General features: G+C 43.3%; 1 protein-coding gene across 3 annotated transcripts in view; it reads left to right on the top strand.

The window, feature by feature from the left end:
- Window positions 1–16,784, top strand: part of SNX16 (sorting nexin 16) — a 155,178-nt gene that overhangs the window by 128,502 nt on the left and 9,892 nt on the right. For 2 of the 3 annotated variants that reach the window (XM_069220419.1, XM_069220420.1), the window contains exon 7: window positions 16,035–16,154. In XM_069220419.1, the coding sequence (XP_069076520.1) occupies window positions 16,035–16,154 (120 nt within the window). The remainder of the gene's footprint in view (window positions 1–16,034; window positions 16,155–16,784) is intronic. The other variant, XM_069220421.1, reaches the window with a different exon arrangement.

The following is a 16,784-nucleotide window of genomic DNA, read 5'->3' as shown; positions in this document are numbered from 1 at the left end:
CCACTCCCAGAAGGCTAGAGTTCGATTTCCATCAAAGTTGGGATAAGACCCTATAGTGGTGTGGGCCATTTTAAAGGGTCTCTGAGAATTGTAGCAACTATAAGCTGCCCTGTCGCACCAGGATGTGACAGTTTTTTTTATTTTTATTATTATTATTTTTTTTTTGCTTACTACACACACTAAGCTGGAAGCAACAAGCGCTTGGATGCCTGGGGGTTTACATAACCTAAATATCCCCCACTCCAAGTGCACCCGCGGCTGCTCGTCTCCTTCCCGCACCCCACAGCAGCAGCAGCCGGGTTTCCCTTGAGGGATAAACATTTTTCTAGCTTATGCGTCAAGAATTTTCAAATCTATTAAGGACACGGAGGTGAGGATTATGCTCTCTCTCTCTTTACTGATCCAAAACAACACCCAATCAAATTACATATAAACGAAAAACTACACATCCCAAGATGCCTATCAAGTGGTCACATGGTCCAATCACCAACTCCAACCCTTGTCCATAAATATCCTGACCCAAGATGTCACTTCCTCTTTCTCTGATAAAGTCAGATAATTTTCAGTATACGAAACAAAACTTCTTACAGAGGCGTAGAACTAAAGAGGCTAGAAGTCCCACTATTCTGGCAATGGTCCTCAAAGATACAGTCGGTCTGGCAAGGACAGACCTCAGTTCCCTCTTGATGCTGCAAATTTTCTCAGAGGGGAGAATTAGTTGGCAACGGACTGAGTCTGTCTGGAATCCCAGGAATTCTATTACCTGAGTCGGTTTCAGTAATGACTTCTCTGCATTAATAAGGAAATCTAAATCCTGCAAAAGGATGATGGGCCAGTTTAAATGAATCAGAAGGGATTGGGGAGTCTGAGCCATCAGTAAAATATCGTCCAGATATATGATCAGTCGGACTCCCTTGGACCTCAGCCATTCCGTCACTGGTCTCAACAGCTTCGTGAAGCACCAGGGGGCTGACGAGAGGCCAAACGGAAGTACAAGGAACTCTAGGTAATGGCCTTTCCACAGGAATTGCAGAAATCTCCTGTGGGAGGAAAGATGGGAATTGAAAAATATGAATCTTTCAGGTCCAAGAGAACCATCCAATCTCCTTCTAATAGATTATCCCTTAACATGTGAATCCCTTCCATTTTGAAGTGTCTGTACAAGATCCAATAGTTGAAATCCTATAGATTCAAGACTAGACGATGACCACCACCCTTTTTGTCTACCACAGAAATGGGACTGAGGTAACCGGAAGAATGAGGGGATGAAAAACGTACTGCTCCTTTGTCCAATAGAACCTGAACCTCTTTGTCTATAAAGGTTTGATCTACGAGGGAAAAAGACATCGAAAGTGGAGGGATTAGTTGTTTGGGAATACCGATAAACTCCAGACGAAAACCCAAAACAGTCTGGAGAATCCAAGTATCTCTAGAAATCTTTTTCCAATTTTATAAAAATAATCCCACTCTGCCCCCAAGAATCACCTGAGAGAATGGAATAATGCTCACCTGAGTAACTTTTGTCTTGGATTGCTCCTTGCTGTCCCCTGCGGGGACCTCTGCGGTATCTAGGACGACCTCCTCTGGAGCACGTAGGGTAGAAGGTGGAATCTGGATCTCCATACCAACCTTCTCTCCCTCTGGGGTAAAAAGTTCTGAGGACCATTGAAAGTTCCTTGGCCGGGCATACGTCCTCCATAATGACCGGCCCTGACAAAAAGTCCCCGTTTGAACACCTTCTTAAGTGACATTTGAGCCTTGTCCAAGGAAGAGAAGGTAGAGCAAAACTTGGCCAACTCTTTAATAAAGGAAGACCCGAAGAGAAGACCGCTGGAAGAAGGGTCTGCCTCAGAAGAAGCCAAATCAGACAGTTTAGGATCAATTCACGTGAGACTGGACTTCCTGCGTTCTGATGGAATAGCACAATTAGTATTGCCTAGTTGACAAATGGCTTTCTGGGCCCAGCCAATCAGCATATCCGTGTCCACAGGAGTTTCTGACTCTGTAGCAATAAAGGCCATCACAAGAATCTTCGTCAAAGGAGCAGTCAAGTCCAGAAGTTTATCTTGGCAACTACGCCACGATCTATCCAAACCCTTTTTCGGGTCTTTCGCAAATGTTTTCATGAACGTGACCATAGTGGGGTCAATCTCGGGTGTATCGGAGACCTTACCCTCCAGATCTGGTCTAGGGCATTCTGCCCGAAGGCGTGACCGTACCTCCTTGTCAAAACTCCGTCTAATATTGGACTGGACATATTGCGCCACATGGAAGCTCCGGGGTGCACAATCTCAGAAGAATCGAAATCCAAAACTTGAAAAGGGGGAACCATATTCTTGGCTTTTTTACTGGGACCGAAGCATCCGAGTATTCGGAGTCATTAGAAGAGGAATCTTTATCCGAGGAGGTAGGGGAAAAAGAAGTATCCTTTTTAGAGCTATAGTTGTGTTCAGCCCCATGTTTTTTGCGCAATTTGTCAAAAGCGTCAGCGTGTAAATCATCATAAACTGCACTAGAGCCTTCTAAAAAATTTAGATTTTAATTGTGCCCCTTCGGGTTGCGGTCGTTGTCCTTAAAGCCAAAAAGTTGACCTGAAAAAGGTCCTAAGGCTCTCACCAGGGCATCATTAACAGATTGTTGAACCCTAGTATCAAGGACTTCCACAAGGTTAACCTCCAGTTGGTTACCAATCTCTTCAAGGTAAATACCCTGCATCTTGATCACTCCATTGAGCCATGATAATAATGGAAAAATGAAGAAATGGAATATCAAATATTTAAATCTGTTTTAACAATAGGAGTGCAAAAACCCCTAACAGGCAACAATACAGCCCAATAGAGAGTGTAGGGAGCTGCCTGTAAAGCACTCTAGGCCAAGCCTCTTTAATTTTACAGCCCACGTTATTTGCAGTATAACTGAAAAGAAGGCGGAAGAAAACGGGTCTCCGGCACAGCGCAAGTAAAAGCACGAGCCGATCTCCCAGAAGAAGGGAAACAAACGATCGGCTCGTGTCTGATGCGTGAGGGCGTGAAGCAATGGAAATAGATGAAAGACTATGCGTGCAGGGCGTAGTCATCTCCCGCTCCACATAATAAAACAGGGGCATAAATGCGGCAAAAGCCAAAAATTAACAGCGCAGGAAGCGCTAAAAAATATACAGTAAGCGAGCGGAATCGCGTTGCTAATTGAATCTAACCTTGAAAGTCTAAAAATAAACATGTAAATATTAAAACAATTGTAGAGTAAGGAAAAGGTTCTTAACTGCTGCAGTGCAGCAAAGAAAGAGGAAGTGACATCTTGGATCAGGATATTTATGGACAAGGGTTGGAGTTGGTGATTGGACCATGTGACCACTTGATAGGCATCTTGGGATGTGTCGTTTTTCGTTTATATGTAATTTGATTGGCTGCTGTTTTGGATCAGTAAAGAGAGAGATAGCATAATCAGAGCCTCCGGTCCTGAAATAGAATTCATGTTACTGTGCCCCAACTGTTTCTTTTCCGTCACCGGAGAGAAGCGCACACTAAGTTAGGAAATTTTTACAGCACACTATGCAACCTGGCAGTTGCCTCAAAGCAACCAGAATTCTATAACCGTCGTCCTTTCTTTACCACATTATGTGATCTTGTGCAAATTATCTTTCATAATAGAAAATATTGTTGACCAGTTCAAATTGTTTCCACTATGTCCTGTTGTTATTTTTTTATTAATTTACTGAAGTAATACAAGGTGACAAAAGAGAAGTTGTTTAAAAAATTTATCATTATTGGGAGTAGAATGGTGCCTAGACACCAGCTAAGAAGAGCCCCTGGCGACTGATGTATTTTGGACCAAATTCCAGTTTACCACAAGGGCGTGCCCCCATCTTGACAATTTCCGCACCTGAACTTTTAAACTGATTTAAATGCTGTGTGCTGAGCTTTTAACGTACTTAAACTTTGTTTTAGGGAACAGCTTTATTTTATTTTTTACTTCTCGGTAATTGTTTATTTGTTTTTTTCGTAGGTTGATCCAAAACTTACAATTCTGTGTAGCATACCTGGATGTTTAGTGTGACACACAAAACCACACAGTTCAACACTACCCACCATAATTACACTCCACATAATGTCACTCAACGCAACATGATTCAACTCCATATCATTACACTGTACTCAATAGCGCATAAATACACCCCACATAAAACCTCTCGGTCACACATCAGCAATCCACATAGATACACTCCAGATCAGGCCACATAGTTCCAATCCGCATAATTCCACTCAATGCCACATAGTTTCATACCACGCAATTCAACTCCACACATTTCTATTCTAAACCACATACTTCAACACCTAACCACATAATTCAACTCAAAAACACAATTACACAATACACAACATACATCCAATCCATACCACAGAATTCCACGTCATGTCACAAAATTCAACAGGGCACAACATAATTAAACTCTACTACATACCACTCCACAGCACAAAATACCATTCCACATAATTCCATTCCATGACACACAATCCCACTCCACATAATTCCAGTACACTCAATATAACTCCATTCCACACAGTTCCACATCTAAGAATTACAATCCAAACCACATAATTCCACTCCACTCCATAACATCAGTTAAAACCACTGTCTATTTACAACGCCAGTAGCTCTATCTCTCACAAAGGTGAGATCTATTTGCTTTGCCAATGCTTGTTTAAACCGTGAACATTAATTTATTAAATTTTCCAGTTGGCTTTCGTTGGGGTAGAGATAAATGCCAAACCTTACAGTTTTAGGTCGCAGAAAGAGCTCAGCAGTTGATCCACTGTGATTGGAAATGTCTAGTTGAAACTGCCAGCTCATTCTGTTGAGAAGAATTAGAACACATGCAAAGAAGTGTAGATGGTTTAGTGATGAATAATGGAAAATATGTATTTTGAATTCATCCTGAAACCAGAGGCCCTGTCCATGTAGCAGCTGGCCGGGTCTTATTCGCTCAGCACATCAGGCATTTACATTAGCCATGTGCTGCTGGTTGTCCCTTTCTTGAATTAGAAATCGACATCTCTTATGTGGTACCACTGATCTTTACATTCTGTGGGCAAATTTAGAGAGCTAGAAAAACATCTTGGGCTGCTGTTGTTTATAAGCCTACTTCATTTAGAAAACTGGGCCCAAGTGGAACTTTCACTTCATAGAAGATTAATATTTGAAATACTGTTTAGAAATAAATGGCTTAAAATAGGGCTGCGTGGTGACCTCTACACTATTTTCCTCACTTCTAGATGATTTGCAGTCTACACTGGCTAAGTCGCATTAATTTTGCCTAAAATTGGAAATTGTTACCTCTATCTCTTCTGATCGGACCAAGCCTCTGACCAGACCCCTATATGATTATAAGGAAAGACTGGTTCTGTAAAAGCCTTTTGTGATACTGAAAAGTTGCAAATTAATATAAACAAAAAAAATGATGTGGTTTGGCCTGAAAAATACTTTATATTCTTGGTGGCTAGTGGGTACTAAATCGGCAAATGCAAATGAATATCCGTATTTGAGGCTTACTTTTACCAAACCATCATCTTGGCACTTTAATTGGAGGAATATTGCATTGAAAGTGCTTGCTATATGGAAAGACTTAATACTGTTCAATAAGCTGTATAGCGGAATTTCATCTCCGACTTTGGTAGGAGTTACGGTGGACAAAATGGCACCTATGGCCCTGTGCAGATGTGTAATTTTAATGATTGATGGTCGTATAAAAAAAATCTTAAGTCGAGGATAATGTGTAGAAAAATGCCCTTTCCCGCCCAAGCCCGGTGATTATACAAGAAGTTAGGACTGAGCTTCTTATTTGTTCGCAAAATGACGAGGGATGTATTGTTAATTTTATTTATTTATTTTGCAAGTGTAAATTAATTTGATGGTATAGAGCGTACCAAAATATAACTGTTAGATGACATCCACCTCACGAAAAATGGATTTAAAATCTGCATAATTGGAGAAGTTTAATTTCGATTGAGTCTACTTAAATGAGTCATTCTCTGTAGACGTAACGCGAGAAATACTTGGGCTCTCCAAATAATGTAAAATATGTCTCTCTTCCCAAATCTAGCCAGAAGAAATTACCTTCTGAGATTAAAAGTGGGTGTTAATATGGGGTGGCAATTGAGTGAGTTCATTTTGCATATTAAGGCTATGAGGTTTATATATTTGTGTTTTGCTTCTTATATATTTTTTGGACTGTGGTTTATTTTTAAATATTCTTCTAATATTGTTACAATCTTTGTATTTAGGATACAATTACCTAAACTTCTCGGTGTTTATGGAACCTTTAGGTGAAATAAAATACAGTGAAGGCTTGTCATAAGGAATTTTATTTGAACAATTAAAAAATAGTTTTTTTGTAAAGCTGCTTGTTTTAAAGAGGGACATTTTAACATGTTATGTCTAAATATAGCTCCACCAATGGGTTGATATATCCCCTTAGAAAGGAAGCGTTTAACTCAAGAGAGCATAGAAATCCACCTATTGTAGTGATGTGTCCGGTTTGCAATAATATCAGTCAGGTTTCACCGTCCATTGTAGAAGAGCAATTCTTGGTGGTTCGCAGGTCAAACTGATCTATTTTATTTTTAATATTGGTATAATTCGACACATGCTGAGACTTTGGGTCTGATTATGCCTCAAAAGGTAGTTGAGACTACTGTAGCGAAAGTCTACCACCCAATTATTAATTCCTTAGAAAGCCATTATTTCGCTTAGTTGTGCTGCAGTCTTGGGTTCTTTTTTTACTGCAGCAGTGCACATTATACCAGTTATAATTCTAAAAACACCAAATAAGCTTTTATCCACTGACTGTGGAAACCCAGAGAAGTAACTAGGCCATTTTGACACACCACCATATTCTTTGTGATTGCAACTGAACAGGAAAAACGTCTGTGCATGAACAGAAGAGGGAAAATCAGCAACTTTATTGTATAGGAAATATGCAGCAGTCTGGCTAACGAGTTTAGATGATTCTCACCTTTGGATTTTCACTTTGAGAAGGATGCAAGGGAAATGGTGTCTTTGTAACACTTTTATTGATGGTAAAAATACATCTTCGTCCATACGAATATGTCCTGGACATAAATTTTCTAGAATTCAGTTACATTTATTCATTGCTTTTGGAACGATATCCAGTCATTTCAAGAGAAGAATATGTGATTTAAACTGTTTGCACCTATTCAAAATAATATACAGAAAAACAAAAGACATAAATAGAAAACCCCTGTTTAGACATAGAATAGAATTGGGAAAGGGACTCTTTCATGGCCTAGGTGTACACATATTTAACCTAGTAGTGGTCAATAATTTCCATCACGGGGAAGTGGCTAGCAAAATTGTGGGTTAGACGCACCTGCACTGAGCTCCGGCTGGGCCTACTATTATCTTGCTGCAATCCTGAGTCCCTTCCCCCCCTCCCGCAAACAATGCTGAACCCCACTCGATCCTGCTGAACTGGTGAGTGTTTTGAACAACATTAAGGGAGCCCTAAGGCTTTTCTGCGTTTTTCTGCGTGGGTTGCAGTGCTCAGGAAATGCAAGCTCCCCTGGACAAAATGGCAGCTGATCCCGACTGAGCCTGAGGCATAGCAATACGCTCTGGCTGCCTCCGGGCACTCAGGGGATCTGAAAGTGAAGAAGCTGGACAGTAGGAAGTGGGTGCCCGCTGTTTGAGACGCGTATCGGCGCCTAAGCAGAGTGGAGGAGAGCTGGAAGGGCCTCTCGATGCCGGAGGTCAGCAGACAACGCACAGGAACTGGAGGAAAGAGCGCTGGACCCATGGCGGCTCAGCGACAGCAATCTTCGCTGGACCCCAACCCCCTGTGGTGAACCTTGCAACAGGTCCTTGGGGGGGGGGGTGCAGGAAAGGCACCCTCTCAAGCCCCAAAGTCATGGCCCAGAGTAGATCTCCGGATCTTAGGGATGCCATCGGGGCTACTTAAAATAGAGGCTGAGAGCAGTCACAGGACCCACAGAGAAAGATTCAGACATCGACCAGTGCTCCCCAGTAAAGCAGCAAGTCGATTGACCCCTGTGGAGATCCTTTGAGGTGCTGGGCCCGAGGGAGTTTTGCAGGCCCCGAGGCGACGCTGCACCCGGAGCTTGAAGACATGAATGTTGGCCTGCGGCAAACCCTTCCCCAAAAAAGGTATTAATTCTTCTGGCAGCAGTCTTTACAAGAGTGAATTGTCCCCCATTGTGGGTGCTCCTACACAAGGTACCATAAAAAATAAATAAAAAAAGATTCAGTGAGAAAATGAAAAGGGCCTCCTTGTGACTACCCGTAGGAGGTGACCAAGCTCCCTGGTGATTCAACTCGTAAAGTCCAGCATCCAATCGCCTGCCCTCTAGTGGAGTCCACTGTGTGGCCGTGACTTCGCAGATACGGCTTCAAACTCTGAGTGATTCTGGAGAACAAATATCTATGGAATCCTTACATGTCGATATCTTGTGCTACTGAATCACCCTTACTTCACTGACCCTGCCAACACGTGGTAGACTGGTCCTGAGGAGAACCTAAGTGGCACTAGATGGTTCTCTCCCTGTCAGGGAGGCGACTGGGTGGTCTGACACCTGGAGTGTGGTGAAGCCGTTTTGGACTGACCCACCTGGTGCAACATGTATAGGGTCGTTGAGGGGTTTGCTGGATCCGGACTATTCCTGGCACATGGCGAAAGACAGAGACCCAAAACAGCGCTGTCAGGGGAAGATAGATATACCAAAGTGGTGGAGGCCTCACGGAGGAAATAGGACCCCCACCCACAGATAGTGCCTTCTTCCGAGCCGCAATCCAGCAGTCTAGGACAGCCCTTGAGTCCAGGATTGGAGAGGTGAGTGCAGAGGTCTTGTTGTTGAGACAGGATGTCTGAAATGTTGCAGCAGAGTGATGGCAGCAGAAGAGAGGCTGTCTGAGTTGGAAGATACTACACATTCCCCAGGGAAAGATCTCTTGGAATTGAAGGCGACCACCAAAGACTTCCTATAGAGGGTTCATGATGCGGAAAACCAAGTAGGATGCAACAACTTGAGATTTATGGGCTTCCCTGAGGGAGGGGAAAGATCTAAATGACAGATCTATTGGGACAATGGCTCCATACCTCCTTCACAACTGGCAACTTCTCCACCTGTTTCGTGATTGAACGAACACATAGGGCGCTCACTGCTAAGTTGCCATATGATACATAGGGAAGCAAGACAGTTGTGGACAATCAAGTATGAATCCTCCATTATAGTGCTATTTCCTCGACTACTCCAGAGAGTTGCCGAGGCTTACTTTCGATGCTATTAAGGTCAAGCTCCGAGCTATGCAACTCTAATACATGCTTCTCTTTTCCACCAAGTTGATCTTCCAAGATAAAGCACGGAGAGGACTCTCCTCTGCTTCCCACAAGATGCCCCACAGGAACCAGCTGGGAGGAGTGATCTGGGGACCAGAACTGACCTGGGGGAGGAGGGTGCAGGTCTCTAGAGAGGACAGTCAGGGAAGAAGTGACTGGAGAGCAATCCTCAGACTCTGAGGAAGAAAGACTACAATCGGTGAGGCTTCATCCCGAGTATGATAGAACTGAGGGGGCATCTCCACTGGCGACAGAGGAGGGGCTGGGTTGCAGATCAGGCAGAAACACTTCCAATCCTGAACTGAGACATACTGATTTGGATGTGCCTGAGAATCTCGACTTTTGCCAGGGGTTGGATTGGGTGAAAGAATCTCAAGACAGAGAGGGAAGTTTTTGTCCCTTCAGCTTGGTGGCATTAGGGGTACGGTTGTGGCCTGTGAGAGGAGGCCCATCTCTCTTCCCCCTGCTTATTTCATTTTCTAGCTATCTGTTACAGTGAGTGGTGACTGAAGTTACTGGTGAGGTGTGCGTGAGGCATCTTGGAAGGGTCAGAGGTTTGATGATTGAGAGGACAGTTGACTTGGGGTTTCCCACTCCTCCTACTTGAGTCTGAGACTGGTTGAGTGTGGGTGCGTGTGGAGAAATTCAGTTTATTATAGCTTCTTAGTGGTCACATTAGGGGTGTGCGGGTGAGGTGGGCTACAGACCTCTCAGTCATGCTCCTATGACGAAGTTGTCTTTTTAGACATGTGGGTTAATATGCGCGGTGGGTGGGAGGATAGTTTTTTAGGGTTTGTTTCCTGATCATTTGTGAAGTGGAAAGGGCCACCAACATGATGCAGTGTCTACACATATGGTATGATTGGAATTGACATGTCACATTGCAGGCGTGGCTCACGCTACTAAATGACACTCCTTAAGTCATTCTATTGTTACTTGGAACATAAATGGACTGGCAGTAAAATCAATAGGGGTCTGGTCACAACCTATAGGAGAGACCTAAAGCCAGATGTGGTTCTCCTACAGGAGACCCACTTGATAGGGATCCAGTGCCATTTTCCAGCTCAAGGAGCGTACACTACACTAGCCAATGGGGGCTTCACCTCGAGCTCCCGGAGACTAGCAATACTAATTCGGAAATCACCCCTTCCAGAGGCAGAAGTCTTGGATAAATCCAAATGGGGCATATGCTACAGCTCAGGGTTTCTCAGGGAGGACGAATGTCGCGATCATTAGTGTCTATGCACCCGCATCTTCAACAGCCTAGATTAACTAATGGTGATATTATTGAAAACAGACGATTCACTTCAGATTGTAGGTGAGGATTTCACTGATATGTCCCTTGCACTGGACAGATCAGGCTCCGCTATGGGCACCCTGAGGGGACGCCATTGTCACGCTTTGCAAACAAACCAGGACTCTGCGACCTATGGCGCGGCCTCCATCTGGAGAGCAGGGACTACTCTTATTTCTCCAGGATACACAAAGTATTTCTAGGCTAGTTTATTTTTTGCCCCCGCAGGAGAGATAGATATGATTGAGAGAGGGAAATATATGGCCTTGGGCTTATCCGAACACTCCAGGCTCTGGCTTTCTGTGGGTCATAGACCCCGAGGGCCGGGAGTAGGGTGGAGGTTGACTGCATGGGAGCTATGAGATCAGAAGGTCTCACATGAGCTCCGGCTAGATACCGGACTCTGTTTTTTGGAAAAAAGAGTCTCTTGATTCAGTTGCGGTTCTGTGGGAGGCCTACAAGGCAGTACTTAGAGACTTAGCACAAAATATTCCCTTAAAAAAAAAGAACGGGAGATAGGAGCAGTCGAACAAAGACTGCCACGGGCAGAGGATGTGGACGAGGTGCAGTTAGATCCCCTGATGATATGGGAAAATTGTTGCCCTGTGCACTGAGTATCGCACGTTGATGCACAATGAGGCACCAAATTAAATCTCAGGTATGCAGCACCGCCTATGTGATACTGGTGACAAGGTGGGAGCAGGCTAGGCCGGAGGGAGGTTGAGGCCCGGTGGATGCTCCACATAGTGGTGGAAAACATGAATCCTGTTCAACGGATGGGGGATATAGTAGTGGGATTTGCAAATTAATACTAAGCCCTCTACAAAGAACACCCTCCTGCTGGGGCCCAGTGCGTTGAAGCCTACCTGGACACAGTGACTGTACTGAACCTCCTGGTGGAGGACCAGTTGGCTCTAGCGGGGGAGATTTCCTTTGCTGAAGTACAGGTGACCACAGCAAAATTGAACTCTGGAAAGACCCTGAGGCCTATGCATTATGCCCCAGTGATCAACACGATTTTACCTTTGCAGACTCTATAATTGGCTAGCGGAGGTTCAGGCTTGCTGGGATCCCTATGTTTTCCTATCCCTGGATGCTGAAAAGACCTTCAACATGGTACATTGACCATTTCTGATGAAAACATTCTGGAGATTTGCCTTCGGTCTACAATTTTTTTTTACAAAGGTAGTGCAGCTCTACCAGGCACCCACGGCCCTCCCAGATACCAGAGCTTACTATTGGGTGACTTGCATGATCATTATTAACGGCTGGGGCTTTGCGGCCAGTGATCATCCCACTTATGCTTTAGAGAAGACCCAATTCCATGTCCAGCCCTTTCAACATTACCTCTAAGGGTGAAAGGGGGTGGGCATCTCCTGCCTGCGACTCAGGTGACGGTTGAGGCGTGGCTCAAGACAAATAGATACATAGGATGCACAAATAAGATTACCCAGGAGACCACATTGTGGATAGGAACAGAGATTCAAGGAGTTTGGAAAGCTGAAGGGCTTTGGTGCTTGGGATCTCATTGGTATTTCCAAAGTTGTATACCTTCTTGAGAAGGGCAGCGTTATGTCCTACCAAACCCTTCAGCATGATTACCAGTTCCATGACGCACAGTATTTTAGATACTAACAGCACCAGCACGCTTGGGACAGAGGACACTGACGCAGACCTGACTAAATATGCACCCTTAAAAGGCAGACTGCTCATGGGGATGCTCAAAGAAAAAGCAGTCTCCTACACTCATAAAACAATTAATAATGATGTGCCAGACACCTTGAAGTATTTGAGAGGCAAATGGGAAAATGAAGTGGACAGAATTAGATGACTTACATTGGGAAACAGCATTGATGCACTCATGGGAGGTGGCAGTTTAATTCAGGCTGAGGCTCATTCATTTCAAATTCCTCCACCGGGTCTACTATGATTGGGCACCCCTGTGTAGGATTGGAAGAGCAGTATCCTCAGACTGCTTGCGATGTAAGGGGAATAGAGGAGACTTCCTTCGTACCCTTTGGGCCTGGCCTGCCATAGTCCTACTGGCACACAATATTGCATGAGCTGGGTAAGATAGTGGGGACATCTCTCCCTGTTGAACCCAAATATGTTCTTCTTGGTATACCCACTAATGTGGGTGTCCGACGTGCAAAGCTACTCTTCTGTAACCTGATCCTGGTGGTGGCAGAGAGAGATGTGGCCAAACACTGGAGTGCCCTTGAAATACCGCCCCTGCTACAGTGGGGATGGATTTATATATCGTAGCAGAAAAGGTCACATAAAAGTAGGGGAGGCCTGCATAAATTGGGGTTGTTGGATAAAATACTATGATCTTGAGTTGATGGAGGAAGGAAATGAGATCCAACCTGTCTAGGGTTAATGATCAACACGATGCACTTACTTGTAACTGCCTGATTTTTATTGCTTGTTTGGTTGTTTTCTGGTAATTATCTGCAAAATCTCTGAGGACTATCATCGTACTGTTGCCATTCCACACTGTTGATTTACCTAACTCCTAAGAATCTCCAGGACAGTTAACCAGATTAGATTTTGTGTACTCTAGTTTAGTGTGCTCACACTGCCAGATGACAGCTCTAGTAAGAGATGCCCTACATATAGTAATAACCTTTGAGCTACAGGTCTTTAGTTTTCAAGTAACTTAGATTCTGTTAATCTTGAAGGTCCTAAAAGAGTAGTGTACTTGGGAATTGCGTGTAGGGATAGAAGCAAGTTCTGGACCTTCAGGACACATTGAAAGGAATATCTGTTAAAGACAGCAGATCAAAAGTTCACTACGTTGCAACTAAAAACAAAAACAGCACATTACAGATAGAAAGATACACAACAGAAATGCTTTTGAGCTCCACGTGGCTGTCTACAAAAAGCATGTACTTAAAGTGTTTCAGAGAACCTACAATGAGACGTGTTGTCAGACCCCATGTGGGAGAATGGGCACTAGGCAAACAAGGGAACTTGGCCTGGCCGTTGTGGTTAGGTAATTTGCCCATGAGGTCTGGCCTACTGTGGTTCTGTAAACTGGGACAAGTACTACCTTTTTCCCATTTAACTCTCAACATAACAAGGGCAAGCAGTTACAGAATTGTCAGTGAGGAATTGTGGGAGTCGAGGAGGTGAGCAAGAGCTCAGATGTCAACAGTCAAACAACAGACACAATGATGCAATGTCCAGCCTAGTGCTTATCTTTTATGTAAAAGGAAAGTCAGTTAATCACACAGCACAACTAGAAACTAAACACTCAAATTAGTGTTGACATTACAAGGGTGTATTTGTGGCTATGATCTCCAGTAAGAATCACACCCATGCTGATACTCGTCAAGCTGTAGTAGTTCTTATGCTTATAGTTGCCGGTTTAATGCAGGTAAACATAATTGAAGTGCATGTGCCAATTTTTATTAGTTTGTTCACTTTTACTATCACCTTTTAAATATGCAACTAAGTTTAATAGTCCTCATGCCCAGCTATTAACTTGGGCAAAAAGTCTCAAGTCCTTGTGCCTGATTTCCTCTGTATGCCTTTAGACCCTCTTTCGGTTGGCAGGCTAAGCCCTGCTTTTATCAGCTTGGTGGTGTTGCAGATCTGTGTGATAGGTGGGCACACCCCATATGTATGTCCATTTTAACGGCAGCTCCTTGCTTTGGGGATCTCAGCAGCAGCTTTTCTTTGTAACAGTAATTCCTGGACCAGATCAGCACTGCAGGCCTTGTGTATAGGGACAATCTTTGTCACTAGCAGAACTCACTGCTGAGTGTATACAGGGACCCAAGCAAGGCAGTTGTGGTCTTCGTGGCTGATCTGATTTTGCTTCATTGGCAGTGGCAGCACCAGCTCATAGACCCACAACAGCTGTGACCTAACACTTTGAAATGAATGCTTGGACAGTCAAAATATATTTCACAACACGACCACATACAGAGTCATGGAAACTTCCTTATGGCACAGGTCACTTCTAACTTCACTCCCTAGAACAGTCTGTTTTCTTCCGGTGTTTCTCACAACAAGATCATGCTGGGCTTCTGTTCCTGGACAGTCTATCCTCCTGCAGGGCCAGACATGCCCCTTTCCTCTGTCAGCTCACGCTAATCTTGTCTACCAGATAGTACAGCGGTCGGACGGATGGCTTAAAACACGAAGCACCCATTCATTTTCACTCTCCCTGTGTGGTCCTTTGGTGTTTTCATAGTTTGACCTTGCATATAACGACTGGCAAGACATCGTACAAATTGAAGTGTAGGTGAAGGCGTTATTTGACTTAAATTCTTCATGGCTTATGTGAAACCATGGAACTTTTGCATATCTTGTGGTTTTATCTTGTGGTTTGAACAAGAGAGCAAAGTGGGTTAAAGGAGCAACTGTGGATAGAGGAAGGAGTGTGTTTAGATGTAAATTGTTTGTATGGAGTGTAGGTGCTTAGGCAAGGGACAACGATTTTCTTTTGATGATAAAAAAAATCTGTCTAAGGTCCAGCACGTGTGTTGGAAGTGAAATGTGGCGACGCTTTAGAATAGGCAACGATGGCACATCCAAAGGCTGGCCAGAGTACAGAGTTCATGTTCACAGGTTGTGTCTGATTCTGAGGGACCGAGATGATGTCGCTCTTAATTGTAACATTTCACGGCCCGCCAGACTAGTAGTCATAAAGTCTACTTTGCCTCCTCGACAAGATACTTGAATGTTTCCTCAAGTTACAGATGCCTTCGAAGCTGTTAAGCGTGATGGTATTGTCTTCGTTTTGTGCTGAGTGCAGATTACCAGTATTTTTTGTTCATATTTTTAGAGTTCTGTGTTCCTGTTGTTTTTAATATTTCTCCTCACACTGTTTGCTAGTAATGTATAATTTTGTAATTGTTGTTGGAAAGGAAGACCTGTGATACCGAAGTTGTGTTCCATGATGTCAAAGCATCATGGAACAGCACTCAATATCTGATGTCAGCATTTCGGTCTGCTAGATGACACCCAGGCAGCTGTGAGAGAGTGTGGGCCTTCTGCTATGCCCCATAATAAACCTGCTTTCTTACATACTCCACCGCTTGCTGTTCTTATTTCAGGTTGTCTGAATTACAAAGGCATGAAGGTTGGTAGAGAACGAGATTCAACTAAACTTAAAACGTTTTGTGGTTTACTTTGATATCAAAAGGAGTACAATTAGGGAATAGTACACTTGTATCCTCCTGTAGTTAAGTTAGTGGCATTACTGCCTCATACTTGCTGCATTCTTCCTTTGTCATCTCGCAAACCACATTTGTGACAAAATGTAAATCGCTGAAAAAGAGTGTAAAAAATAAGTTATAAAGTTTCCATCATAAATGTGTAACTTTACCGATCATGTACCCATCTGTATTGTTTTTGCAGGGAATTAACTATAGGGCAAGGAATGACACGCAAGCTCTCTGGACAGGAAAGTGATTTCAGTGGAGAGGTTGAGTCTTCGGTCATTGAGGCAGACCAGGGGGCGCAAGGTGAAGAAAACTGGTAATCTAGATTTAATACCAACATTTACATTCATTTATTTCCAACCTGTGTAGGAAAATCAGTTGTGCAAATTCATGTCAACATTTTCTGAAAATGCCTTCAGTTGTCTCTTTGATCAACTTGCAAAAGTGAAATTCATGGTGTTTTATAAAGTCTTTAAATCTATTTGCTAAGTGCATTTGTTTGCTTTTAACTGTTTTAAACTGTAACAATAAACATTGGTGTCAGTAAATATAATTCATTCCATGAACTGATGGGCTGCATTATTTATTCCCTAATTCCATTTGGTATATACAAAAGTATATTAAGTAGAATACATTGAAATATAAAGTTTATTTACAAACTAACATGCATCAGCTTCTATCTCACCTTCGATGCCTGTAATAAATAGTGCACCAAGATACAATAGGAAAATGTGTCATTAGTAAATCAAAATAAAAAGAAAATCTGATCAACATTACAGTAAACCTATGTTATGAAACGCCTAGCATGCATATGATTTGTTCTTAAAGCACTTAGGGACATATGTACTAAAGAATTTTCTCATAGACACAGAATGGGTAAATCCCTTTGGTACATCTGGCCCTTAGTAACCTATAAAAGAAATCACTCCTCATTGTGCATCACTCT

Source organism: Pleurodeles waltl, chromosome 2_2, assembly GCF_031143425.1.
Source record: "Pleurodeles waltl isolate 20211129_DDA chromosome 2_2, aPleWal1.hap1.20221129, whole genome shotgun sequence".
NCBI classification, from domain to species: Eukaryota; Metazoa; Chordata; class Amphibia; order Caudata; family Salamandridae; genus Pleurodeles; species Pleurodeles waltl.
The sequence above is the reverse complement of the archived record's forward strand: the minus strand, read 5'-3'. Positions and strand labels throughout refer to the sequence as shown.